The sequence below is a fragment of the Arachis ipaensis genome, chromosome B5, assembly GCF_059453495.1.
Source record: "Arachis ipaensis isolate K30076 ecotype BB chromosome B5, ASM5945349v1, whole genome shotgun sequence".
Taxonomy (NCBI): Eukaryota; Viridiplantae; Streptophyta; class Magnoliopsida; order Fabales; family Fabaceae; genus Arachis; species Arachis ipaensis.
This window is the reverse complement of record NC_142440.1, coordinates 10487687-10515459: the sequence shown is the minus strand read 5'-3', so window position 1 is coordinate 10515459 and position 27773 is coordinate 10487687. Positions and strand designations below refer to the sequence as shown.

General features: G+C 37.3%; 3 protein-coding genes across 3 annotated transcripts; 2 read left to right on the top strand and 1 right to left on the bottom strand.

Moving 5' to 3' along the window:
- Positions 1–2724: 2724 nt before the first annotated feature.
- Positions 2725–3386, bottom strand: LOC148563358 (uncharacterized). The gene is made up of 2 exons (XM_088486762.1): positions 3302–3386; positions 2725–3146 (listed from the first exon to the last, which is right to left on the bottom strand). The coding sequence occupies exons 1-2, from the start codon at positions 3384–3386 to the stop codon at positions 2725–2727; spliced, it is 507 nt and encodes a 168-aa protein (XP_088342888.1).
- A 2709-nt stretch (positions 3387–6095) lies between these two features.
- On the top strand, positions 6096–8992 carry LOC107642849 (Quinone reductase family protein). Its single transcript, XM_016346340.3, has 2 exons — positions 6096–7227; positions 8498–8992. Exons 1-2 carry the CDS (start codon positions 6656–6658, stop codon positions 8721–8723), a joined length of 798 nt encoding a protein of 265 aa, XP_016201826.1. The 5' UTR covers positions 6096–6655; the 3' UTR covers positions 8724–8992.
- A 1158-nt stretch (positions 8993–10150) lies between these two features.
- Positions 10151–16604, top strand: APP1 (aminopeptidase P1). The gene is made up of 16 exons (XM_016346339.3): positions 10151–10545; positions 10647–10710; positions 11036–11175; positions 11529–11813; positions 11968–12090; positions 12463–12780; positions 12889–12975; positions 13147–13214; positions 13529–13595; positions 14486–14620; positions 14770–14850; positions 15261–15315; positions 15386–15490; positions 15627–15698; positions 15847–15971; positions 16111–16604. Exons 1-16 carry the CDS (start codon positions 10453–10455, stop codon positions 16270–16272), a joined length of 1980 nt encoding a protein of 659 aa, XP_016201825.1. The 5' UTR covers positions 10151–10452; the 3' UTR covers positions 16273–16604.
- The last annotated feature ends 11169 nt before the right edge of the window (positions 16605–27773 follow it).

Sequence of the window (27773 nt, the reverse complement as noted above, 5' to 3'; positions counted from 1 at the left end):
TCTTCTCTGACTTTGGAGATGTTTTCTTTTATTAGGCTATTGTACTCTTTCTCTATTATTCTTGCATGATTGATGGTATACTCTGGGTTAGGCTCTATGTTGTTGTACACGTGGTTGTTCCTAGCCTTCCATATTGTCCACATAGTGATGCCAATTCTACTCCAATTCTGGTCCGCTTTCGCTCTGCTGGCTTCTTTACACTTCCTATACATTTGTTGTAGCCATTGTCCCACTGATCTGACATTTTGGTTTGTTGACGTACATTGTGACTGTGAGCCAAACCACACTGCTCTAGTCCATTCACAGAGCAAGAGAGTATGCTCATTGGTTTCTTCTTCTTGCAAACAGATCGGACAAACACTATTAGTCAATAATCTCTTTTTCTTTAAATTTGCTCTTACCGGAATGATGTTGTGTGCGACCTTCCATAGGAACATTTTGATTTTTTGGGGTGCCTTTATGTTCCAAATCCCTTCCCATAGTTCTTCGAACACTGAGCTTGATGATGGGCTGTTGTAGCGACTTCTTTCGTCTTCTTCTTTTTTTGCCACATAGTGCCCTATTTTGGTTGTGAATTCTCCATTCTTCCTGAAGGGTCACAATAACCTGTCCTCCTTAGAGATCCTGCTTACTGGAGTTTGGAGTATTTTTTTTGCTACAACTGGGAAAAAACTCCTTTGGATTTTCGCTCTATGTGCCCTTTTGATGCTTTGACGCTTCCCAAAAATCACAATCTGGAAAATATAGGGCCTTGAGAACTTGTACCCATTTTGCTTCCGGGTTCCTGATCACTCTCCAAGTCTGTTTGGCTAATTGTGCCGTATTCTGGTGGTGAAACTCCTTAAAACCGAGTATTCCTTCTTTCTTACTCTTGCATAGCTTTGGCCAAGCCTTCCAATGGATCCCTCTTTCTTTTCCTTGACTTCTCCACCAAAACTTAGCGATTTTGGCATTTAATTTATTACAAAAGAATTTGGGGAACCTTAGAATGCTCATGGCGTATGTTGGAATTGCTTGTATGACTGCTTTTATAAGAACCTCCTTGCTAGCTTGATTTAACAGGCTTTCTTTCCATCCTTCTATTTTTCCTTCCACTTTTTTCATGATCCACTCTAGAGCCTTGCCTTTCGCCCTTCCCCAATGAGCCGGGAGTCCCAGGTATCTCCCTGGGCTGTCCCAAGTTGGAATGTTGAGAATGTCTTCTATGTTGACTCTGGTTTGGATCGGAATCTGGTTCCCAAAGATTATTCCTTATTTTTCTAAATTGATCACTTGTCCAGAGGTCGAGGTATATTGGTTCAGGATCTGTACTAGTTGATAGATTTCCTCCTCTTCTGCCCCTGAAAATATGATACAATCATCAGCGAACAGTAAGTGAGTGATAATTGGTGCTTTAGGTGCTAGCTTAACTCCTGTGATAATCTTTCTGTTTAGGGAATTGTCCATTAAAATGGTAAAAACCTCAGAAGCTAAAATAAAAAGATAAGGGAAAAGGGGGTCTCCCTGTCTCAGTCCTCTTTGTGGGATGATTTCCTTGGTTAGAGCTTCATTGATCTTAAACTTATATGTCACGCTTCTGATGCACTCCATTATGAGCTTTACCCATTCTTGATGGAACCCGAAGGCCTTTAGCGCTTCTTCTATGAACTTCCACTCCATCCTATCGTAAGCTTTATTCATATCAAGCTTGATGGCTAAGTCCTTTGTGGCTTCTTTCCCTTTTCTTGTTATTCTGTGGATTGCTTCTTGGACTATGACTATGTTGTCTTGAATGAGTCTTCCACTGACAAAAGCACTTTGGGTTAGTGAAACGATCTTATCTATGATTCCCCGCAATCTAGCCACTAGCACCTTAGATATTATTTTGTAAATGTAGTTGCAGTAGCTTATGGGCCTCAACTGTTTCAAGGTTTATGCTTGCTTAATCTTTGGGATGAGCACCACCTGTGTTTCATTGATTTGTCTTGGTATGGAGCCTCCTTCAAAGAAATTTTTAACCACAGCACATACATCTTTGCTTATGGTGCTCCAATGATTCTGATAAAAAAGACATTTAATCCATCTGGCCCTGGAGCTCTAGTACCATCCTTACTGAACACTGCCTATTTGATCTCGTCCTCTGTGACTTCTTTTAGGAGATCTGCATTCATTTCTTCAGTGACTCTTTTGGGGACCTCTTTTATACATTCCGCTAAGTTAGGTTGCCCGCTGGAAGTGAAAAGCTTAGAGTAGTAGTCTTCTATGAGTCGTAAGATTTCTTCCTGTTCTTGTACCCATCTCCCTTCTGCATCCCTCAGCCTGTCAATACGGTTCCTATCTCTCCTTTGAATGGTTAAAGCGTGGAAGAAGGCCGTGTTTCGGTCTCCCCATTTAAGCCATTTCACTCTAGCCTTTTGAGCCCAATATTTTTCTTCTTGTCTCCATAGTTCTCTAATTCTTTGTTTTGGATTCTCAATTTGCTGCTGCTGCCTTGGGTTGTGATGGGAGTTTTGGAGATTTTGAATTTTACATTACCATCTAGTATTCTCCTCGTCGGCTCTTTTGAAGCTCCTCCAGTTCCACTCTTAGAGATTCTTGATGCAGTTGCTGGTTTTTTCCATAAATTTGTTCCAATCTCCACCTTGTGCCTTGGATGTCCACCCCTTTCTTATGACTTCCTTGCACTCCTCCTTATCGTCCCAGTAGGCCTCGTATCTGAACGCCTTGGAACCTTCTGATTCGGTTCTATGTTGAGTAGTAATGGCAATGGTCTGAAGATATTACAGGTAGAGCTATCAGTTTGGCATGGTTGAAGATCTGTCTCCACTTCCAGTTTACTAGAGCTCTGTTTATTCTTTCTCTTGTCACAAGGCCGTCTCTTGGATTACTGAACCAAGTGAATTTACTGCCTTTGCGTTCCAGGTCCATGAGATTCTTCTTGTGTACTAGGTTCCTGAACTCTTCTATTTGTATGCGTGGTTTGGGGTGCTTGCCGATCTTCTCTTCTTGATGAAGAATGTCATTGAAATCACCTATGAAGCAACTTGGTTCATCCATCAGGTCCTTGGACTCACTAATAGCTTGCCAAGTTCTCCTTCTCTGTTTGAAAATAGGATTGCCATATGTAAAGCAACACTTCCAGTTCAGATTGTTATTGCTCTTTATGTCTGCAATGATATAATTTTGACACCAAGAATAAACTGAAATACGAACTTTTTCATTCCATAGAAGGCACAGACCCCGAACAAGCCCCGGGGTTCTACACAAAAACTAGTCTTAAATTGAAGCTTCCTAGCATACTTCTTTACATTCTTTTCCTTACATCTAGTTTCCATTAAGTAGACAATGGCCGGCTTGTGCTTCTTACACATATTTTTTAATTCGGACACTGTCGCAGTCGCCGCCATACCGCGACAGTTCCAACTTAGGATAATCATGGTTAGGGTGGGGGCATGTGTGGGCCCGCCTCCTCAGCCTTGTAAGTTGGTTCTTGTTCGTCCAAATCCATGTTGTTTCCTTTCTGTACCACTTCTTTGTTCCGTTTGTTGTTCCTTGACTCTTGGTCATCTTCCCAGTTGGAGTTGGTCAGTGCTTTGATTTCTGAATGCTCTCTTTTCCTCTTGATCTTCAAATTGTATTGCATACCTATGCTGAGTATTTCTTCCCATATCTTCATGTCCTTGTTAACCTGGTTGCTTGCTTCAGATTCTGCAATCTCATCATCTGGAGCCAATTCAACATAGTAGGTGACTCCATCTTGGTTTTTGTAAGCTTGCTTTTTCTCCTGGCTCATTTCTTTTTCCCATTTTCAGCTTTTTCTCTTGTAGCCCATCTGAGGTTGACGTTGTTCTTGTCCCCTTCTTTGACCTCTTTGTTCTGCCTACCTTCTTTTCCCCTTTCCTATTTCCATGGGCCCGAGTAAGGGTTGGATGGATGATCATATTGGCAAACTCCTCCTTGTTGGGCCCATATGGGATCCTGCCTTGGATGAAGTAAATTTCTTGAGTATTGAGGTTTACTTGGGCCATTGTTGTTTGATTTTCCTTCTATCATTTCTTTGCTTTTGTTATCTTGGACTTGTGGTGAGTTGGGCCTCATCCAGTTTGATGGCCCAGCCTGGATCCTAATTTCCTCTTGAGATATGCCTTCTAGCCCTGTCCACTTCTCCTTTCTTGAAACTTCCTCTCCTCCCATCAAACTGTTACCTTTTATTCCTCGTAATTTGTGAACTGCTGTTCCAAGGAGATTCAGGAGGCGTATGTCTCTATCTTCTGGCCAACTTTCTTGTGGCAGTGGGATAGCTCCTCTCTGCTCTTCCATCTTTTCGCCGCCTCTTTCATCTGACTCTTTTATTTTAATCTCTCTAGAAGTGACCTCTATTTCTTCTACTCCTTTTACCCATTGGTTCTTAGGGTCGTTTTTAGTGCTTTTGTTATTGACACCTTCATCCTCCGGCGTTTGATCTCCACGCGCTGCTTCGTTCTCCCTGATTTGTTGCTCCAATGCTTCTTCCTCCCTTGGCGAGTGCAGCGGCCTTGCCCTTTCTGTTTCCAGCCCTACACCATACTTTGGTTTAGTAGGTCCCAACATGCCATGGCTTGAGGCTTGTCACAGTTTCTCTTCTCGTGGCCAATGATTCCACACTTGAAGCAGTAGTTGTCCTGTAGTCTTTCGTACTGGAAGCTTATCCAGGACTTGGACTTGTTTCCTCTATTCAACCAGAATCCTGTCTGAAGAGGTTGTGTAATGTTGATGGCTGCCCTGAGTCTTAGGAAGTTCCTTTGTAGGGTGCCTTCTTTTATGGGGTCTTCCACTTTTTCCATTATTCCGATCATATCTCCAATGGTTTTGACAGTTTTAGCATTTAATCTTTCTACAGGAAGCCTATGCACCTGTATCCAGAATTCCATAAAGTCGTGGCTGACGTCCAGGATAGACTCCCCCTACAACCACCTTTGTAGGTTCATCAGGTGTCCCTTGACATTTCACGGACCATTCCTCAGGAATCTATTTCCTGTGCGACTGTCTTTGAAGCTAATGAGGACCTTGTTCCTTCCAACTTCTGAGATGGTAACATCCTTTGGGTTGCCCCACATTCCTAGGATCGAGTTCTTGATGGCCTTATACTTTAGCTCTCTGTCTGTGATGATTTTTCCAATTAAATTGAAACTGTTTGCTTTGAAGCTTGGGCTTGGATGGGAATTGAGGGTGATGGTAGTTCCTTCTATAGGATCTGTACCCATGTTTGGTCTAGTCATGTTTGAGAATTGGATGGAGATGAGTGGAGAGACTATTATGTTGCTAAAAGGGGCTGGGGTTGATGATTTAGAGAGGAGGGTGAAATAGATGAAGGCTTACTATTGGTCGGCAGGTCCGAAAAAACAGGAAGCTTAGAGAGGTAGAGATAGGCGGTTGTGGACAAACTATTTAGTATTTTAGTAACTCTCTTACATTATATGAGTTGATATGCATTTTGCTAGATATGCTGAACAAAGATGATCTTATGTTTATTTATGTTTGTTTCAGGTAGTGTAAGAAAAGTTGGACACCTAGATGAATGGGGCGGGAGGAGGTGTGGATGATGATTTCGCGAGTGAAAAAGGAGAGATTCAACCTCTTAAAATTGAGTTTCAAGCGAAACAGAACCAGGATTCTATGGTTCCTCTCCTGTTGAGAGCATCGTCCCTCCGAATGAGAGAATAATTGGAATTAAATGTAGGCTTATTGAATGGATGTCCAACGGGAGATAGAACTAGAAATTTTTGAATGACCAAGTTGAAGGAGAAGTATGACCAAACACATTTCAAAGCGAGACGCTTCTCATTTTAAAAGGCCGGGTTAATCATTATGGGCCTCTATAATGGTTTACTACAGGTAGACCGCACGCAAGGCCTTAACTCAAGTGGTGACTGTCCGCCTTTTGAACCAGCAAATTATTGATTGGGCATTATTGTATTCTTTTGGAGACCAAAAACTAGTTGTGTCTTTTGTGACCTATATCCATTCTGCTAGAATTGCAAGCATAGGATCCATTTAAATTTAGTAGTAGTACCCCCAACAAAGAAATACAATTGAGAAATTAGTCAATTTAGTGTTTACTTCTAGAAGATACCATCGTTTCGTAGTTGGTCAAGGTCTTCCATGCTCCATACTCCATAGTCCATACTGATTTATTTACCAACATATTCAAATTCAGTAAAGCATCGTCTTCGGGTCCCTATAACTCTTGAGTGATATTTTTGTTTTATTCTTTTCTCAGGTACCATTACCAACCCTCCATGACCCATACGACACGAGCTTCATTTATTTATTTATTTATTTTTTCAGTTGTAGACTTGTAGTACAGTAAGGGCAGGAACGACGTCGTTTTGAGGAGGAGGAGGTTTCCATTTTGAATATCCAGCGAGGTTTGAAGGTGACATCACTAATCATTCCAATGTATAAATTTACCCAAAACAAATCCAACACAAAGCCTCTGAAACTCTGAACTCTCTCTCATTCTCATCCTCTGAAATCTTTCCAATTCTCCTTTATTTTTCAAACAAAGCAGTACACAATCCAATTCAATCCAATCCAAGCTACATTGTAATTCTTAGTTACGGCAAACTTTCAGATTCCTCAATTCACTTTTTCTTCTTTCTATTTTTTGTTTCCTTTTTGTCATCGAAATTCTTGAATGGGGAAAGGAGGAGGTTGCGTTCCCAGTAAGAAGAAGGTGCCGCATGTCGCCGGTGACTCTCCCTCCTCCGCCACTGCCGGAACATCCCGGACCGCGCCGATCCAACGTGACGACACCTCCGCCGACGACACTACCGAAATCGCCCAAGCGTCGTCGTCTGAGGTGGCCGCCGCCGCTACCGGCACGGCGAGGCTGAGGATCTTCATCGTGTTTTATTCAATGTACGGACACGTGGAAGGCCTAGCGAGGAGGCTGAAGAAGGGCGTGGACGGCGTTGAGGGCGTGGAAGGGGTTCTTTACAGGGTGCCGGAGACGCTCTCGACGGAGATTCTGCAGCAGATGAGGGCGCCGCCCAAAGACGATGGCATACCTGTGATAACGGCAGAGGAGCTGGCGGCGGCGGACGGGGTGCTGTTCGGGTTTCCGACGAGGTACGGGAGCATGGCGGCGCAGATGAAGGCTTTCTTTGACTCCACTGGTCAGCTGTGGAAGGAGCAGAAGCTCGCCGGAAAACCCGCAGGGTTCTTCGTCAGCACTGGCACTCAAGGAGGAGGTCAAGAAACCACTGCGTAAGCCTTTCTTTATTCTCTTTTTCTTTTGTTCTCTATCTATTCCCGCATTCTTGTATTATTCTGTTGAAGTTCCTAGTCTTGTTCTTAATTTGAGCTAATCATTTGTTTTTATCAGTTTCAATAGGCTAAAGATAAATACATGCATAGATAGAACTATGTATTGCTCCTTGATCACGTATATCTTTAGAGATTTTGATGTTTCAACTCTCAAGTCGCAGTTTGGTCCATGCATATTCTTACCAACTTGACATTGAATGGAAAATGTTAAATGTAAACTGTTATGATATAAATAGGCAATGTTTTGTGGAATTTGGCTGGTTGAACAAGATTTTCAAGTGCTATAAGATATACATATATTTTCTTCCCCAGCAATTAACCATATAAAGTCTGCACACTTAGAAGTTAGATGATCAGTCTTCAAATCAATATTAACTCTGTTTTTGCTTCTGGTTCACACTGCATCATATTTATTTTCTACTTGACAAGAGAGGACGAGGGAGATTTCTATTATACATTTTGCAATTGGTTTGTATGATTGGCTGGGAATTGGGATGTTCATTTTTGAGAAAGAATGGACTGTAAGAACTAAGTAGCATCTTTGAAAGAAAGATAGCAAATTACTCTGTGAGCTGAATTGTTAGCTCTTAGCAGTCGTAGATTTATATATTTCATGTTTTTGGTAGGTTCTGAGAATCTGAGGGGCTTTCTTCTGGTGTCTTGATCAGTTATCCCATGTTTTGACTAACTTTATTTGATAAGTGAATTTTAGACTAGTGGAAATTCCCATATATTCTCAAGTTGGTATGAGAATGCTCCATGTTATTAATGGTTCATCTTCACATAAATGACCAAACTTCAAAAAGAATTTCAGTTGTATCAAGCGGAAGTTCTCAAAAGATGATTACACAAAATCAGGGTAATGGGCAAAACTTTGGTGAAAACTTCGTATTCTTTTAAAGATGTTATTTTGTGTTCATGAGGTAACTTGAACAATGTCACTGCCTCACTGGTCCTGCAATGGTAAGAGAGTTTTAGTACTCTGATTATCATTATTGGAGATAAGTCTTGTAGACAAGCAATTAATTTGAAATTGTGCTTGTAATTGTAGAAATGCATGGGTGCAGTCTGAGAGTATCACATATTGTTCTCTACATTTCCAAAAATAAATATTATATTACTTGGTGATGGAAACTAGAAGGTTTTCTTAGAAACGCATGCTTGAAAGGGATTATATAATGTTTGGTTTTGCATCTTTTTCTTGTTGCAGATGGACGGCAATCACACAGCTGGCACACCATGGAATGCTGTTTGTTCCTATTGGATATACATTTGGACCTGGAATGTTCAAGATGGAATCCATTAGAGGGGGTTCGCCTTATGGTGCCGGAGTGTATGCCGGTGATGGCACAAGGGAGCCAAGTGAAACAGAGCTCGCACTTGCAGAGCATCAGGGCAAGTATATGGCTCTTGTGGTCAAGCGGCTCAACAGATGATGGTGGTGTTTTGAGTTTTGACTGTTTGCCCCCACCATTTTATTCTATTCTTGTTGGTCATGAGTATTATTTTTAATTTTTCACTTTTTACTTTTTGGCCTTTGATTTTGCTGTCAAATTGGTTCTGGCATTCTTACCATTGCATTGTTTGTGAGGCGGAATTGTAGCTTTCTTCCACTAACAATTCCCATGTTGTTCTCTATCTGCACTGTTTTGGAAGCTGTTGATGTTCATAAGTTTACACCAAATAAAAATGTGAATTTGTGTAACTGCATGTCTTATTTCATTTTGTTAAAATATCTGTTAAATAATAACGAAAATTAATTTTGCAAAAAATTTATTTGTAATTTATGTAAATTTTAAATTCTCATAAATTATTAATAAGTTTATTTCTAAAATTTTTTTTCATTAATAGTAATTAAGTGAAAAAGGACCATTGCCAGAAATAATGTTACAAAACGAAAAAATAATTAAAATATGAAAACCTTTTAAAAAGAAAAAAATATCGCACAAAAAAAAGAGAGAAGAGAATAATAATGTTGATGGTGTTACTGATGGTGTTAAGGATGATAGAAAAGATACTGACCGATGACAAAATTTGAGTGTATAATTAAAATAGTAGAAATAGAAATTATAATGATAATGATGAGAAAATAATGATAATGATAATAGTAATTAATTCTATTGTAGAAAAGAACATTGTGAAAGATTTAAAATTTTTATAAATTATAAATAAAAATTTTATAATGTTAATTTTTGTTATTATTTAATAATTTTTTTTAACAGAATAACTGTATTGTCTCAAAATAATTTTGTTAATATAATTTTTTGAACAAAATCACTTTATCTTTTAGAAAAATGGATAAATGACTGAATTGGGTGTTTACCACTGGAGATTATCAAAGATATCAAGTTCAAGAGGTCTCTCAGCCTCAGGACCCACTTTGGCTAACTTATTAATATATCTACTGAATTATTTATTAGTATGTGTATATATCTAAAAGAAAAAGTTTTAGGAACTAGTATTTTTAAAATTTAATTAGTATTTAATTAATAAAAAAAAAGTGTGTAATTTTTCACTAATAAATATAATTTTATATATAAAAAATATTAATAATAACTAATTAATAATTATATTTTATAAAATGTGCTGTCCTCTAATACTACTGTATCTAGAAACAATTTTTCTTTCTTTTGACGTGCAGTTCAATACTTATTTTCTCTTTTAATAGGTTTTCGATAATATTATGAGAATAAGCTAGCTGTCCCGTTGTTAACCATTAAGATATTACTAATTCGGGTGGCAACAATACTTTCTTTTGAAGACGTGCTTAATTTTGATAGGCGCAAGATTTTTAATGATAATATTTCATGAACCCCAAGTCTGCAAGCAAGGCACCTAAAACTCCAATCTGTTAACAGCTCAAGGAAACTAACTAAGTCCGCAACTTCTATAAACCAGACAAAGAAAATGATTAAATTTAATTATTTTTTCCTCCCCCTATTCTTAGAATAAAAAGTGCATGCTTTTTAATAAATAAATAAATAATGCATTACAAAATTAAAATTTCGGAGGAAATAGGAAAGATAGGAATCTGAATCCGTCGTGGACCTCGCTTCGAGGTGCGTCTCAGTGTCACTATAATATATAAATGCGTCGCTGAGAACCGAACTTGTTTTGGAGGCTAAGCTAAACTGTGATTGAGAAAAATTAGCCAAGTAGAAGAAAATGGAAGACACACTCTCTGCTTTGAGGTCATTGATGTCTTCTCACTCTCCTTCTCTTGATGCCTTAGTTGTTCCTTCCGAAGATTATCACCAGGTAATTCATTTCCCTTTCACTTTAGATCGAAGATTTTCAGCTTCTTCCGTTTCAAATTCCTTCGTTCTTCATCTGATGATTGTTTCTCTCTGTTTCTGCAGAGTGAATATGTATCTGCAAGAGATAAGCGCCGCGAGTTCGTTTCCGGCTTCACTGGAAGTGCTGGTCAGTATCAATCTACAGAGCAATCAAATCAAAATTTACTTTATGCGTTTTCGTTTGATTTCTTAGTTTATTCTTATGTGGCGATTAGTTTTGATCGAATCAGGATTTTGTTTCTGTAGTTTGGAAATTTCATTTAACATCGTGTGACAATTTCATCCCTGTAATAAGTAAGATAGACTTGGATTATTCTGTGGTTGAAGCTCTCTATCTCAGCTCTTCTTGTGTGATTTTGCTATGCCGCTATTGAATTTTCCTATTGTATTTCAAATCTGACAAAATTAATTAAGTCAAATTTTGTATTGTTTTCCATTAAAATTACATTCAGGTTTGGCACTTATAACGACGAAAGAAGCACTCTTGTGGACGGATGGACGATATTTTTTGCAGGCAGAGCAACAGCTTAGTGATCAATGGAAGCTAATGCGCATTGGCGAAGATCCTGCTGTGGATGTTTGGATGGCTGATGTAAGTACCAATTTTTTAAGAGAATCCTTTGATGTAAATGATTGAAAAAAGACAATGAGATAGCAGATTATATTTTTTTGTGGTTCTCTCTGTCTTTGGCATCTCTGAAGCATAATGTTATGACTTGGGTCAAGATTGAAACTGTGTCTACATCATGGCATTTTTGATATGTTGTCCACAACTAGCTTCTCCTTGCTTAGGGAGAGCTGACAGAGCATATAGTCCTGTACGCACTATAGCACTCGATTAGTCTTGTCTCATCCATGATTTGGTTTTAAGTAATCAGTTTGTTATTCCTTCCATTTTATGTAATCATATGTATATACTCTGATGAGAAGTTTCTTTTTCACTAGAACTTGCCAAAAGATGCATCTATTGGGGTTGATCCATGGTGCATTTCGGTTGATACTGCCCAAAGATGGGAACGTGCTTTTGCTGAAAAACATCAGAAGCTGGTTCAAACGACAAAAAATTTGGTAGATGAAGTATGGACAAAGCGACCTCCAGAAAAGATTAATGCTGTTATTGTACATCCATTGGAATTTGCAGGTCGCTCTGTTGCAGATAAGTTGCAAGACTTGAGAAAAAGGCTTGCGCAAGAGCAAGCCCGTGGTATCATTTTCACAGCTCTTGATGAAGTGAGTATATTATCTTAATCTATGTTCCTTATTTGTTCGCTCTTCCCTAACTCACGTTTTGAGTTTGAGGATATTTTTGCGTCACATGTTCAGCGTTTTCAATATCACTATCTTCATTTTCCATGTTATTTATGATTGTCCGGTTACAATGCAGGTTGCCTGGTTATACAATATCCGTGGAAGTGATGTGGCATACTGTCCTGTTGTTCATGCATTTGCTATTGTGACAACTAATTCTGCTTTCCTTTATGTCAACAAGGAAAAAGTATCTGTTGAGGTAGTTTGACTAATGTCTCGTCATCTTTGAATGTTTTCGCACTGTTTTCTACTGACAGGAAATATAAATTCCTATAAAATCATGTTAAGTTACTAATAACAGTATATTAAGAACATTTACCATAGGATTTGTTTCCCCTTATTTATGTATATTAATCTTACAAGAATGATAGGGTTTCAGATTTCAGTATTTTCAGTACTGGTCATTAATAGTTAACCGTTGGAAACATTTATTTTATGGTCAAATTAGATCGAAGTTTATTTTACTTGTGAAGATAAGAAATATCTGTCAACAGAGCAGTATTTTGGTCTATCCTGATATTTGGAAGGAAGATATGTATATAGAAACTTAGTAGTAGTATTTTTTTGCCAGGTAAAAACTCATCTAGAGGAGAATGGAATTGGAATTCGAGACTACACAGCCGTGAGCTCTGATGCAGCATTGCTTGCAACTGATGAGCTTGATGCTCTGTCTACTGCCAAAGGTTCTCTAGCTGCAGTTACAAAGGAAGCCGAAAAGACTCCCAATGAGCTCAACAAGGGAGTAAATGGTGAACATCTAGCTGAAGAACATAGTAATGACTTTGTATGGGTTGATCCAGGAACATGCTGTTATGCACTGTATTCAAAATTGAACTCTCAGACAGTTATTCTACAGCAGTCGCCTTTGGCCCTTGCAAAAGCTTTGAAGGTTGTTAACTTACAGCCTTACAATGAAAATGACTGTACTTGGATAGCTTACTAATGTTGATATTATCAAGTGAACTCTAGCTTATTCTTATCGCCTCAATACTTGTAGAACCCAGTGGAGTTGGATGGATTGAGAAAGGCACATGTTCGGGATGGCGCAGCCGTTGTGCAATATCTTGTCTGGCTAGATAAGAAGGTTTGCATTTGGATCTGCGTATCCGCATATCATTTATGCTTTGGATCAGGATAATTTATATTTGAATTTCTCTTGTCTAAGCTATTATAATTCTTCTTCTGTATCCACAAATACATACACCAAGTTCTGCAGTGTCAAATAATGACTGAAAAAACTTGGTTGAATGTGCAGATGCAGGAAATTTATGGAGCGTCTGGTTACTTTTTAGAGGGTAATTCTGTGAAAAAAGAAAAAGCATCGTAAGTATCCTCCAAAATTCAAAATGTCTTGAGCACAGACATGCTTATAACCTAATCTATTGAGTAAAAGTTAGTTTTATTTGTTAACAATATGAAACTCCTCCCGTTTTTGAAAATTAACATACTCTTCACCAGAACATTGTCTATGTGAAATAAACAAGATTTATTTGACTTTACCTTTATTAAATGGTAATTCTTTGTTAAATACTGAAGATGTTCACATGTTGGGATGTCTTAGAGTAGTGAGCTTGAGATGCATCTGTCAAAAGGTGAATTTTATATGATATACTTATAGAACTTTTTGAACGTTCCAGGGAGTCCTTGAAATTGACTGAGGTGACTGCAAGTGACAAACTTGAAGGTTTTCGAGCATCAAAAGAGGTGGAGTCATCTAAGCAATATAGTATTTATCTGGACGAGACTTTTTAGCAAAAATTTATATTTTATTTAAAAGAAGTCAATTGTGGAGATACCAAAAGTTTTAGCTTCTCAGTCCATACAATTTGCTTTACAAGACTCTTTATTTAATTTTTTAACTATTTTTCCTGAAAAAAAAAAAAAGCTTTTTTTAATCCAAAAGAATTTTATTGCAAGACACAGCACCACCTGTACTGTAGGTAGAAATATTGTTTTAAGTAGCATATCTGCATATGTGACTTTCATTTGGACATTAGGACAAGAAAACGTTTAACCTGTATCTAGTTTTATTTCTTCATGGTGATACGGAAAGATTTTTTTTTTTAAAGGAAAAAAAAGTAGCAAAAGGTTACACTGTTGTATTTCCTAGGATTGGCTAAAGACTGGCATGCTTTTAACCATATCTAGCTTTATTCCTCATGGTGCTGTTTGAGTGGAATAGGTTTCTTTTTACAATTATCAGAAAGGTTACATTGTTGTAACTCTTTTGACTAAATAAAGACTGGCATTCTCTCTTAAATACACATGGTAGCGTGTATATGGGCATCTAGATTCATGCATATGTATTCAATGAAGTTTTTAGCAAAGAAACGGCCTTTTTTCCCTCAATAATTTGACCCCTCTAAAAGCACAAACTTTCATGCTATATGCAGTCAGATATGATAGTAAGTTCTCAAATGTTCAGTACATAAATTGCTTTCAACAATTCAACTATTCTTTAAGTCCATTTTATTTGCCCCCATCAGTGTGGTCCCTAAAGTATGATAAAAATGAAAATGAAATCGTATCAAGTGTAAGCACATTTTCATGTTACACTAATATTTTTCCCTGTTTTGCTATTTTCATGCTTTCAGCATTTCAGAGGATTGAGTTTCCCTACTATTTCCTCAGTTGGCCCAAATGCAGCTATCATTCACTATTCTCCACAGGCAGAGACATGTGCTGAACTTGATCCAGACAAAATTTATCTAGTTGATTCTGGAGCTCAGGTTTGTCCAATATTTTGAACAGTTTGCAGAATAGACATTTGCTAAAGTGTGCCACGTATATCATATTATTAGTTAATATCTGTTCTTCATTGTTTTAATCTCCATATCTCTCTATATTGACAACAAGTTTTGTTTTTGTCTTTTTGAAGTATCTAGATGGAACAACGGATATTACACGAACTGTTCATTTTGGGAAACCTTCAGCACATGAGAAAGCATGTTATACAGCAGTATGTACCTTTACAGCTTTACTTGCCGTTTCTGTGAGTTACATAGTTTGAAACCTATACCATGAATAATTTAATATCAAATTATTTTCACTTAGAGGTAAGTGGGTTTTTTGATCTGGGGAACAAGTTTGAAATTATTTTACTGCTGTTAGGATTATTGGAAAGGAAAATGCTTTATTAATTTCTAATTTTGGGTGCGGCCCTTTCCCGGACCCTACGTTAACGCGGGATATTTGTGCACCAGACTGCCCCCCTTTTTTAAATATCTAGTGAAAAGACAAGGCTTCGTTATTGTTGACACTGTTAGCCTGATCTCAGATAACCCTATTCAGTTATCTTCTAAGTTCCCTATTTTCTTCTATCTTATGAACTGATATGAAAAGTTGGTTGGTTTGCTGAATTTCATGCAGGTCCTTAAGGGTCACATTGCTCTTGGAAATGCTAGATTTCCTAATGGAACAAACGGTATGACTGAACTAGTCTCAACTTCATGTTTGAGAATCTAGCTAATACTTCCCTTTCTCCATGCTTTCAGGTCATGCTCTTGATATTCTTGCTAGAGTCCCACTGTGGAAGGATGGTCTTGATTACCGGCATGGTACTGGACATGGAATTGGGTCCTACCTGAATGTTCACGAAGGTAATGAAGAGCTATCACTGTTTTTATATTGCATATTGCTCTTCTGTATTCAATTTTTCCTCCTTTCCTCTTTTGATTTTTTCCCCACACTATACAAATTAAAATCCAAAGTAATAGTAGCTTATAAATTATGCAGGACCTCATTTAATCAGTTTCAGACCACAGGCTCGAAATGTACCACTTCAATCTTCCATGACTGTTACAGATGGTTAGTATCCTAACTGGCTGCACGATTGGAATTACGACATGCTTTTTCCCATTCTTATTTACTAGTTTTGTATTATGAAGATGGACTTACAACTATTTGATTCTATATAAATGCATTTCTAGTAGTGTAAAGTAATTTTTTTTTCCAGAACCTGGTTATTATGAAGATGGAAATTTTGGGATAAGATTGGAGAATGTGCTCATTGTCAATGAAGCTGATACAAAATTCAATTTTGGTGATAAAGGGTACTTGTCATTTGAACACATTACCTGGGTATGTCTCAATTCCAGTGTTTGGCTTTGAGATGCTTCTTTTTTACTATAAGGCATATTTCTGAGCTGTTGATATACAATTGTATTCAAAATTGGACGGTTCCCATTCATGTTATTTACGAGTGTTTTCTCTTGTGCAGGCACCATACCAGACGAAGTTGATTGACCTGAACCTTCTAATGCCTGACGAGATAAGTTGGCTGAACTCGTATCACTCGAAATGTAGAGATATTCTGGCACCATATTTGGATGTCGCTGAAAATGCATGGCTACAGAAAGCCACTGAACCGGTAGCTGTGTGAGCTTTGTTCTGAGCTGGGAATGTCAACGACTTCAATATCTGCACTGTCCTTAGTTTCCACACATTACTACTACTATTTGATGCCCTGTTGAGGTAGCTGTTCCTTAAAACTCGTACAGCATTGAAATTCCGAATGCGTATCCCCTTGGAATCAATTTTTCTTTTGGTGACTACTTGGCATCAGTTTATGCCTAGTTGTTTTCTTACTTGTTATTAGAGTATTACTATCAACGTATTACTGTAAAGTTATGAACAGTGATGAACCTTGTACTAAAGTGAAAGAAGTGAGCTGTCGAAACGACAGCTGAAAGTGGACCAGGTTTTATTGGAAAATACTTTTGTGTTGCCTGACGGCTCGAAATTGAATAGGTGCTCCCTGCTTTAAAAAAACAAAACAAAAACAAAAAACAAAACCAATGATGATTAGTTTTCCCTGGCATAGTGTTAGGTGAAGTATCTTTCAGGTGGTTTTTCATTAACAACATTTAGATTTAGATATATACTAAAATCAGCTATTAAAATTAGCTATTAGTATAAATATATTAAAATATAAAATATATATTAAAAATAAATTAAATTATACATATATTTGCAGGGATGGAACTAGATTAAATTTTAAAGAGGGGCCAAAAATTAATTTTACACTAAAAAGAGTAAATAAAATTTTTAAGAGGTAAAATTAAAATTTACACAATTTATAAAAAAATTTTTGAAATTGGGGAGGGACTATTGCCCCCTTTTTGTTGTATGAGGCTCAGCCTCTGTGTGTTTGTATAGAAATACATAATAGTTGATTTTGATAGTTAATTTTATTATACAAATAATATTTTTGTTTACAACTTATAATTTATTTATTTTAACGCAATCAATAAACTTGGTTTTAATTACTGAGTTCTATCAATGATAGATCAACTGTAAGAAAATTGAGATACGTTTAGATCTTATTCTATTTTATTACTTTGTTGATATTTTTGGTTGGTTTAAACTTTCTCTTCCTCTTCCTCTTCCTCTTTTCGTATAACCTATCCCACCCCGCGTTACAGCTTCCTACTCCCAATCCCATTTAATGCAAATAGGATTCAAGTTTGGTCATGCATTGACAAATCATATTCTTCTCCACATATTTTGGGGCACAATTTGGATATCCAAAAAGATAAAAGTCCAGTAATTTAAATTTTCTAACAAAGAGAAACAAGTCTGATTGTGTGATGTTTGAATTTAGCAGTAATTGTTTTAAACAACACGAAAATTCAGACCAAAAACACTAGAATAAAATATATCTGTTTGAAAGAAAGATGAACTCACTAAGAGCGTGAATCCAGGACCTCAACAACTTCAATTACACAAACTGGAGTTGGTACTTTCAAACATATTTTGATGTCTAAATGAGTAAAAACGAAATCAAGTGTATCAACAATAGTGTATCCCTTTCTTATATCCATCTTATTTTATATATTTGCACTTTTGCTAATGACTTTTAAATCACTTATTAGTAGTGGCGGCAATATGCACTCTATCCACGGGTATTAAACCTGATCTAACTCGGTCGAGTTGGGTTGTCAATCCGATCCGCAGTAGGTAGAGTAGAATACAAATAGGGTTCTCATACGAGTAGGGTAGAATGAGGGTTGAGTCTCAACCCTACCCGACCAAATATGTTTTAAGTAAATGTTGAATTAAAGACTTCTCACTAAATGCAAAAAATTCTTAGCCATTAAGAAAAGATCATTAATTGATAATATATATATATATATATATATATATATATATATATATATATATATATATATATATATCAATTCTATTTTAAATTATCATCAAGTTATATAATAATGTTGCATCTTTTTAGTAACTAGCGAGTAGGATCAGATACTCGTAGGTTAAAAACAGATAAGGTTAGGATTGGGATATTCTCAACTCGTAGGTAAGATAGGGTTAAATTTATATAAAAATCTCAACCCACGAGTAGAGTTAGTGTTGGATTCAAACCTTATCCTACCCATTGCCACCCCTACTTACTAGATATTTATGAGCTTTTATGACGTATTAGATAACTGTTTAGTTGTAATAGACATAAAGTTTGAATTTACGATACTTGATTAAACGAATTAATAAATTAACTACTAGAGTAATCCAAATTAATTGCATTCAACAACTTTATCTGTACTGTCTTTCAAGATATCCCGTTTAGAAGGAGTATGAAATTTTCAGAAATAGCTTTTTGGGTCCAACTTAGTGTGTATTTAGATTACAGTTTACAAATAAGAGTTTCGTAAAATTGATTTTACAAACTTGATTTTGATTAAAATTAAGTTTGTATTAACGTGATTTATGTTTCACAATTTTTAATTTATATCAAAATGGAATATAGTAAAATAAATATTGTTTGAATTACACTACTTAAAATCACTTTTAGATAAAAATTACTAAAAGAGATATCAATTTAAATATTTTTTTATATTATCCTATCATTATTTTAGTTTAGATATTTAAATAAATTTTATTAATTAATTTTATAATAAAATTAATATTTACTTATTAAAAACAATATATAAAAATTGGCAAAATATTTTTTATATTAAAAATAAAAAATATATAAATAAACTAACAATTTAATATATATGTTAATATAAATAAATATTAAATTAAAAAAACACCAATAAAATATATAAAAAATAATATCTTATACATAGTCAAATAAAAATAAGTAAAAAATCAAATCAACAAAGCCAAATAAAAATAATAAAGACTTTCTAAAAAATAACCATAAAGAATAATATAGTAAATGATAAAAAAAGCTAATGTAAATTAAGAAATAATAAGAACTCTAGAAAATAATAAAAAATAATATAAAAAATATTTATTACATAAATAAAATAAATACAATAAAAAATTAAAATATAAAAGAGAGTACTATAAATTTTATAATGTCAAACAAAAAAATATTTTATAATTTTTCTAGTAGATGAAGGCAATGTTGCAGTAGAAGATAGTGAATTTAGTGTCGGAATAAAATTTGGTTCTAGAGAGTTGGTGATCTCTATAATAAAAAAACTACGCTATTTCCTTAATTTAATATTATTTTAGATTATACATTTTTATTATTTATAACTCTATTGTTACTCATAGTTAGTTTTTTATTTACTTTATCTTTTTATTAATGGGATCATAATTCATATTATACAAAATTTTCATAATAAGCATATTATATAAAAATTACAAGCTAAAGTAGATAATTACATGTACTTTTTTATAGAAAAAAAATAAAGAATAAAATTAGTAGAAAAGAAATAAAATTTTCTGTTATTTTCTAACTGTAACAAGCTAATAAGGTGAATGTGAACGTCGAAACTACAACTTTTAGCTTCATCTGAACGTGCATTTAGAGGTGAAATCACTTTCGCATTCAGTGTATAAAAAATTGTTAAACATAAAAAGAGACTAAAAGATGTAACACCCTACTCCACGAAACCTTTTTCCTAGGACGTAAATCAAATGTGGTGAGGTGTTATGACATCTAAAAAAAGGACGTATGTAAATATAGTTGAAAGAAATTATAATTAGGAGTCTTGAAGAAGAAGTTAAATGAAACACCAACGGAAAAGTGCATCACTCACGAGATCGGATCAACACAAAAAGGTAGATAAGATCGAACGGAAAGATAAAACATAACTAAAGAGATTAGAGTTCCAAAAGATACAAAATATCAAGCTCCAAACTCGACCTGCGAAACTAAAGCCGGCCAGAGTATATATATATATATATATCTCAAAACGCAAGCTATAAAATCTGTTTCTCCAAGTCAACCTATAAGAGGGACAAAAATACAATATATACTGTTAGAAACAAGAGACTAAACTAGAGAAAGGATTTGTGTATTATTGAGTGTGATGAAAAGTACAATGTACAAGGGGTATATATAGGTGCCAGAAGAATCAAAGTAATAAAAGTATAGAATCCTACAATTAATATACAGATATGCTATATAAATATAAACGATACTAACTGATCTAAAATGATTCTAATGATTCTCTAATGATTCTCTAACATCCCTCCGCAAACTCAAGTAGGAGCTAAGGATACCATCTTGAGTTTGAATAACAAAGTCCGGAAACGAGTCGGGTGGTGAGCTTTCGTGAAGATATCAGCAGTCTGATCCAGTGTTCCAACAGCAATGAGACGAACAGCATCAATAAGAATACGTTGCTGAACAAAGTGACAATCAATCTCAATGTGATTGGTACGTTCATGAAAGACATCATTATGGGCAATCTGAATAGCACTGCGGTTGTCACAAAAAACATCAGTAGGGGACGACTGAGGAGCACCCAAATCTTTGAGAAGCCAATGAATCAAGATAACCTCAGCAGTGGTGTCAGCGAGGGCACAGTACTCAGCTTCTATGCTTGATCGAGCAGTGAACGTTTGCTTCTTAGCACGCCAAGAAATGAGAGCGTCACCAAGAAACAGACAGTAACCAGTAGTAGAACGACGATCAGTGGGATCACCAACTCAATCAGCATCGGAGTATGCCTGAAGGGACAAAGAGAAATGGGCAGAAAAATAAAGGCCATGAAATAGAGTACCTTTGATGTAGCAAAAAATGCGAAGAACTGCTACATAGTGAGTAGTACGAGGAGTTGACAAGAACTGGCTAAGTACATGAATTGGATAGCCGATGTCTGGGCGGGTGACAGTTAAGTAGACGAGTCCTCCAACTAGCTGTCGATAGAGAGTAGGATTATCCAAAACAGTGCCATCCATAGGAGTAAATCGAACATTAGGCTCAAGCGGAGTAGACTCAGTGCGACTATCTGTAATTCTGGCTCGAACAAGAAGATCTGAAGCATATCTAACATGAGAGAGATAGATGCCATCATCGGTGAATATGACTTCTAGACCAAGAAAATAGCTGAGAGAACCAAGATCTTTCATCTCAAAAGTACGCTGAAGGGACGCCTTGAGATCAGAGATACCATCAGCATCATCTCCAGTAATGATCATGTCATCAACATACAGAAGTAGAAGAACAACTCCATGTTCACTTTTACAAATAAAGAGAGCATGCTCATGAGGACTGCAAGTGAAACCAAGACTGCATATGGTAGTGCTGAACTTGTCAAACCATTCAGGAGGAGCTTGCTTAAGCCCATAGAGTGCCTTACGAAGGAGACAAACTTTGCCAGAAGGACAAGGATAACCCGGAGGGGGTTTCATATAGACCTTCTGTTTTAAATCTCCATTAAGAAATGTATTCTTCACATCCATCTGACTGAGAGACCATTTTTTGACCGCAGCAATGGCAAGAAGAGCTCGAACAGATGTGAGACGAGAAAAAGTCTTTTCATAGTCAATACCATACTCTTGCGTACAACCCTGAGCAACCAATCGTGCCTTATAACGGTTAATAGAACCATCAGAGCGAGTCTTGATCTTGTATACCCACCTGCTTCCCACAACTTCCTGATTAGAAGGAGAATCAACCAAGTCCCAAGTGTGTGCTTTTTCAAGTGCCTATATTTCTTCCTGCATTGCTTGTTGCCAATTTGGATTTGTGAAGGCTTCTCTGAATGACTTAGGTTCATGTTGATGAAGAATAGTACAAAAGAAATGATAATCAAGAAGATGAGGAGGTGGATTTCTCACCTTGGAACAGCGAGCGAAAGGAAGAGGCATGACGGTAGGAGTAGGAGCGTTGTCCAGTTCGGAATCATCGGGAGATGGAGAAGGCAGAAGAACAGGAGGCTGTGGAGGGTGACCTGTAGAATCATCACTAGGAAAAAGATCAACATTGGGGTTAGTGAAAAAAGGTGACTGGGTAGAAGGAATAGACTCAAAGGAGGAGAACCGAGAAAACATGTGATGCTCCCAGAAGACAACATGACGGGATATACGAATACGTTTAGAGAGAGGATCTCAATAACGATAACCCTTGTGTTCAGTGCCATAACCAAGGAAACAACACATACGAGCCCGAGGTTCAAGTTTACTATGTTCATGAGGCTGAAGAAGAACAAAATAGACACAACCGAAAACTCGAAGAGAACTATAATCTGGAGAAGTACGATAAAGACGCTCAAAGGGAGTAACATTACCAAGAACAGAAGAAGGGAGTCTATTGATAACATGAACAGTAGTAAGAATAGCTTCACCCCACGTACGCTTAGGACATGAAGAAGAAAGAAGCATTGCACGAACACAGTAAAAAATGTGACGGTGTTTGCGTTCAGCTCGGCCATTTTGTTGAGACGTACCAGGGCAAGAAAATTCAGATAAGGTACCCTGTTCTGCAAGAAAGGTTAAGAGTTTGGAATCACAGTATTCCATAGCATTATCACGGCAAAAAACCTTAATGACCTTGGAAAACTGAGTTTTAATCATAGTGGCAAAGTTCATATAAATCTGAGGTAACTCATGGTAATTGGTCATCAAATAAACCCAAGTAAAGCGTGAATAATCATCAATAAAAACAACAAAGTATCGAACTCCTCCCATAGAAGCGGTGGGAGCGGGACCCCAAACACTAGAGTGAATGAGATCAAAAGGAGAGCGAGCAAGAGATGAATTATTGTGAAAAGATAAAGCAGGTTGTTTGGCAGTTTGACAAGAAATGCAATCAAAAGATTCATTAGGAACCTGACCCAAAACACCTTGAGATACAAGAGGATGCAATTTTCCTGAGGAGCTGTGGGCAAGACGTTGATGCCATAAGTGAAGGGTAGATGGAGAAGAAGCAGCACTGAGATTTTGCACAGGAGGAATATGGAGATTCTCGACTTCAAACAACCTTCCAATCTTACGTCCAGTCCCGATGACTTGTCCCGTCCGACGATCCTGTACATGACAACTAGAGATAGAAAAAGTGACATCAAAATCCAGATCAACAAGTTGACCAATAGAAATAAGATTAAAGTTTAAGTTGGGAATAAAATAAGTATCAGGAAGATTAAGAGTCGACTGAGAGATAGAACCCTTGTGTGTTGTGTGCAAGAGGGAACCATTAGCAGTATTGACAGAAGGTCCATTTGTAGTGGTCGACAGAGACGAGAACAGATTACGCAATGGAGACATGTGATTAAAGCATCCCGAGTCAAAATACCATGTAGAATTACCTGGAGGAGTCGAAAGAGCAGCAGGTGTATTACCAGAAAGGGAGAGAAGACGCTGAAGAAGAGACGCAATATCAAATAGAGAGACAGAAGACGAGTTGAGAGTAGCAGAGGTGGTAGATTCAGGAGTAGCATCAACAGCAGAACCAGGCGCAGGACGTGGTGGGCGAGTAGGACAGGTAGTAATCAAATATCCCGAGAGCTTGCAATAATGGCAGAACAATTGTGAACAATGGTAGCTAATATGACCTTTCTGGTGGCATGTGCGACATTCAACAGAGGGACAGACGGAGAAGAAGTGCCCAAAACGGTTACAATTTCGATAGAATTTATCATTTCTGTATGTGGTAGCAAAAACAGCTGACTTTTCCATAATAGCAGATACAAAGATCACGGAGAGGAGAGAAAAACTGCAACTTGGGAGCCAAAAGCGAGAAAAAGGAGGGCAAAATTAGAAAGAGCTCACAAAAAAACCTTAGAGAGGGTCCCACTGTGTGCCACGTCAGCTGCCACGTCGGATGACACGTCAGCTGCCACGTCAACATGAGGGAACACGTGGCGCTGTGGGATTGGATGAGCAGGTCACGTGTTAGGGCTGACGGGGTGGGGTGCCACGCGGGCATAGGAACGGATCGGGTCGGGCGCACGGGTCGATATCGGGTCGGGAAAGCAGCGGTGTGACGCATGGCAGAAGCGGAGCCGTTGATCTGGGGCGCTGATCCAACGGCGCTGGAGGCGTGTGGAAGGAGAACTGATGAACGCGGACAGGCAACTTTGAGCGGCACGTGGCGGCGCGTCCGGCGGCTTCTGGCGATGATTCCGGTGGCGTTGGAAAGCCTGCAACGAGAAAAAGGCGAGGGTGGCGGCGGTAACGAACCAAAGCGTCGGGAAGGAGCCGAAAACGGAAGACAAAGTACTGCTGGTGAAACAAGATAAAGGAGCTAGAAACCAATTGTTTCTGGAAAAAAAAAAACAACATAAACTCTTGATACCATGTTAGAAACAAGAGACTAAACCTAGAGAAAAGATTTGTGTATTATTGAGTGTGATGAAAAGTACAATGTACAAGGGGTATATATAAGTGCCAGAAGAATCAAAGTAATAAAAGTATAGAATCCTACAATTAATATACAGATATGCTATATAAATATAAACGATACTAACTAATCTAAAATGATTCTAATGATTCACTAACATATACAATGCAGAGAATCTATTTACATATATATATATACATAAACAAAATATAAAACACCAAGTCTCAATAGAGTTCTTTACTTCCAAATAGTCTTCAGAATGCTTAGTGAGGTGCCTCTCGACCTGCATCTGAAAAACAACAATATATGTATAGAATGAGAACCTCCGGTTCTCAGCATGGTAAAGGTGCCCGCATAGTTAAACAGTTAGGCAAACCAAAACAATACACACTCAAGCAAAACATATAAATGCATATGATGTATGGCTGTCCTGTAGCCGATGAGTCTCATCTGTCGGTTATATACCCAAACCCGGAGCCAGTGGTAACAGAACTCAACCCTTGCCTCTTACCCGCTGTCTCGAACTTTTATCCGAAACAAGTGAACAACGCCACCGTCTCTTGCCCGATCACATATATTTCACTCAAATTCAAATTTCATTTTCAAATCCATTCTTAATATCATTCAATTCATTTAAAAATCATACTTTAAAATCAATCTTCATCAACCTTCATTCAAATCATTTCTTATTATCACACTCATCCTCATCACACCTCCCATTCTGTTCATCAATAATCCAAACTCAAAACACAATTCATTCTTTTTTAAATAAATCAAACTCAAACCTCAAAACATAATTCATTCTTTTCTAAATAAATCATACTCAAACCGTAATCATTTTTTTAATAACTCAAAATCAAATCATACAACTCTTAAATCCAAAATCTTTTTAAATAACCATTTCAAACAAAACCTCCAATTTTTATAAAAATTTCGGCAGCATCCTCTCTAAAACTCAGACTTTGCCACCCTTACGAGTTCTATCAAAACCACATTTTCCAAACCATTCTCAACCATTTTTAATATTAAACAATTATCAAATATCAAATCCTTTCCATTTTTTTTAAATCAATTCCGACATCAAATCAGGTTCAATATCAAACCACCTCCAATTTCAACCATTTTCAGTATAAATTCACTTTTTAATATCAATTCAACTCCAAAACCAAGAAAATTACTTTTCATAATAATCAATCAAATTAACTTTTCAAATTCAATTTTATCAGTAACCACACACCACTCAAACAATCAATAATTCCATCAAGCAAACAATAACATCCATAAGACTTATATAATCATAGAAATATGTTTTTCACATCAAATTTAGTTATAACAATTCCATAATAGAAAATAAGTTTTAAGAAAAACCCTTATCTCGATCGCAATTTAACTACGCGACAAGCTTCGTTTACTCTCGGCGTGCAATAATGGCAGCCACAACCACAACTTCATTCCACTTCCACAACAACCGTAGAAACTCTAATCGCTACATGCAACCTCGAAAACACAACCCTATCGCAAAAACGCCTCAAATTCCTCAGCACATATAACAGAAATAACGACTAAAAAGTTCGGAACAAGGAAAAGCTTATCGGACATGTCGGGTTTGGCTATATAACCGACAAATGATATCATCAGCCATAGGGTAGACATGCATCATATGCATTTGTATGATTTGTTTAATTTTGAATTTGTTTTGGTTTGTCTAATTGCTTATTGGTGATTAACTGTTATCTGATCTATTTGTTGTAACTGCTATCTGTATATGTGCTTCTCTTGTCTGTTTTGTTTGTGTTTATATCTAAGAGAACTCCTTATATGGTGGAGGTGTGATGAGGGTTGTTTCACCCAGTGATTAGGAGGTTTGAAGGTGATTAAAAAGTGAAGAGTTAGATTAAATTTGGAATCCCTTAGATAGATTATCGAGATTTCTAGTTTAGAATAAGTTTTAAGTTTGAATATGAGTGCTGGAGTTCTACGAATGCCTTTGAGTTTTCCAGGACCTTATGTTTTATCTATATGGGTACCTTTATCATACTGAAAACTCCCAGTTCTCATTCCATACATATATTGTTGTTTTCAGATATAGGACGTGATACACCACGTTAAGCTTGTTAGAGACTCTTGGAACACGAAAATCTGCCTTTGAGATTTTGTACTTTGTATTTTGTATATGTATATGTATTTATGTTCTCCACTTGTATATATTTGTATTTTGTCCCTCTTAGACATTGACTTGGAAAAATAAAGTTTATATTCTGTATTTTGGTAAACACTTTTGGGATTATATATATATATATATATATATATATATATATATATATATATGTTCGGTAGGTCGGGTACCGAACGGTTCGGGTTGGTACTTCGATTGATGAGAGGGGAATCGTTTGGTTCCGGATTGCTGGGTTGAAGGGGGGTGCAGCCGACGTCCCGAGCTCTTTGTATGGAAAAAGGGGGGTGTCACTTGCAAAGACACTCCGATGCTCTAGTCAGCAAAGTGTGCAGGCGAAAAAGGGGTAAATGGTATGTGACGTACCTTGGGGGAAGGGTAGGACCTTCCCATATATACCGTGTCAGAGGTGGGCCCATCAAGGACAGGCCCACTTTTCTCGATGCTTCCTTCACACAGCTGTAGCATAGCTGTCAGGGACGCGTGTCTGGGTCGGCGACTGAGCGCCTCGCTCCTGACCGTTCGGGTTGGGTTGTGCTCGGGTCGGGCCGACCCGCTAGTGGTTTGGGCCAGGCCGTAACAGTGCCCCTAACGCGTCAGCAATGATCATGAAGGTGGTTGGTGGCGCGTTATCTCTTATTCCGTGTGTTGTCGCCAGGTCGGGCGCCCGTGGAGGGGACGTGCCTCTTGCGCGCGTGTCTATTTGTTGCTGAGGTGACCGTTTGTCGCCCCGTTCCTCGTGCGGAGCATTAAATGCTCATAATGGGTTGGAAAACTCTGTGCGCAAAGACCATTTTGCCCCCAGGCCTTTCGCACTTCTTGAGTGGCAGTTTTAAACAGTTTTGCATTTCGTTCTCTTTTCATATCCTTACTCCAACCATTTCCATCATCTTCTCCTTCTGAATTCCCAGAGTGTCATTTCTGCATTCTTGCGCATTCGCTCTTCCTCCTCTTCCTTCGAATCTTCATAATTAGTTCAGGTAAGAATTCTTTTCATCCTTTGCTTTATGTTTATCGTTCGGTCTTCTGTGTGCATGCTGTTTGCCTGGTTTTGCATGCTGTTTGCTTGATTTTGTATAATAGATGGCCTTTTAGTGTCAAGTAGGTGCGTTAGGGGGGTTACCATTCCAGGGTAGACTTTGTTTGGATTTAGCTTTTAGCCATGCTTGATCTTAGCTGTTGA

Excerpts from the sequence above, each read along its gene's own strand:
- LOC148563358 (XM_088486762.1), bottom strand. The coding sequence starts at position 3,386 with ATGGCGGCGACTGCGACAGTGTCCGAATTAAAAAATATGTGTAAGAAG. Across the intron at positions 3,147-3,301 it reads CTACTTAATGGAAACTAGAT|ACATAAAGAGCAATAACAAT; the intron begins GTAAGGAAAAGA and ends ATATCATTGCAG.
- LOC107642849 (XM_016346340.3), top strand. The coding sequence starts at position 6,656 with ATGGGGAAAGGAGGAGGTTGCGTTCCCAGTAAGAAGAAGGTGCCGCAT. Across the intron at positions 7,228-8,497 it reads GGAGGTCAAGAAACCACTGC|ATGGACGGCAATCACACAGC; the intron begins GTAAGCCTTTCT and ends TTCTTGTTGCAG.
- APP1 (XM_016346339.3), top strand. The coding sequence starts at position 10,453 with ATGGAAGACACACTCTCTGCTTTGAGGTCATTGATGTCTTCTCACTCT. Across the intron at positions 15,316-15,385 it reads ATTTCCTAATGGAACAAACG|GTCATGCTCTTGATATTCTT; the intron begins GTATGACTGAAC and ends CCATGCTTTCAG. Across the intron at positions 15,972-16,110 it reads CATTTGAACACATTACCTGG|GCACCATACCAGACGAAGTT; the intron begins GTATGTCTCAAT and ends TCTCTTGTGCAG.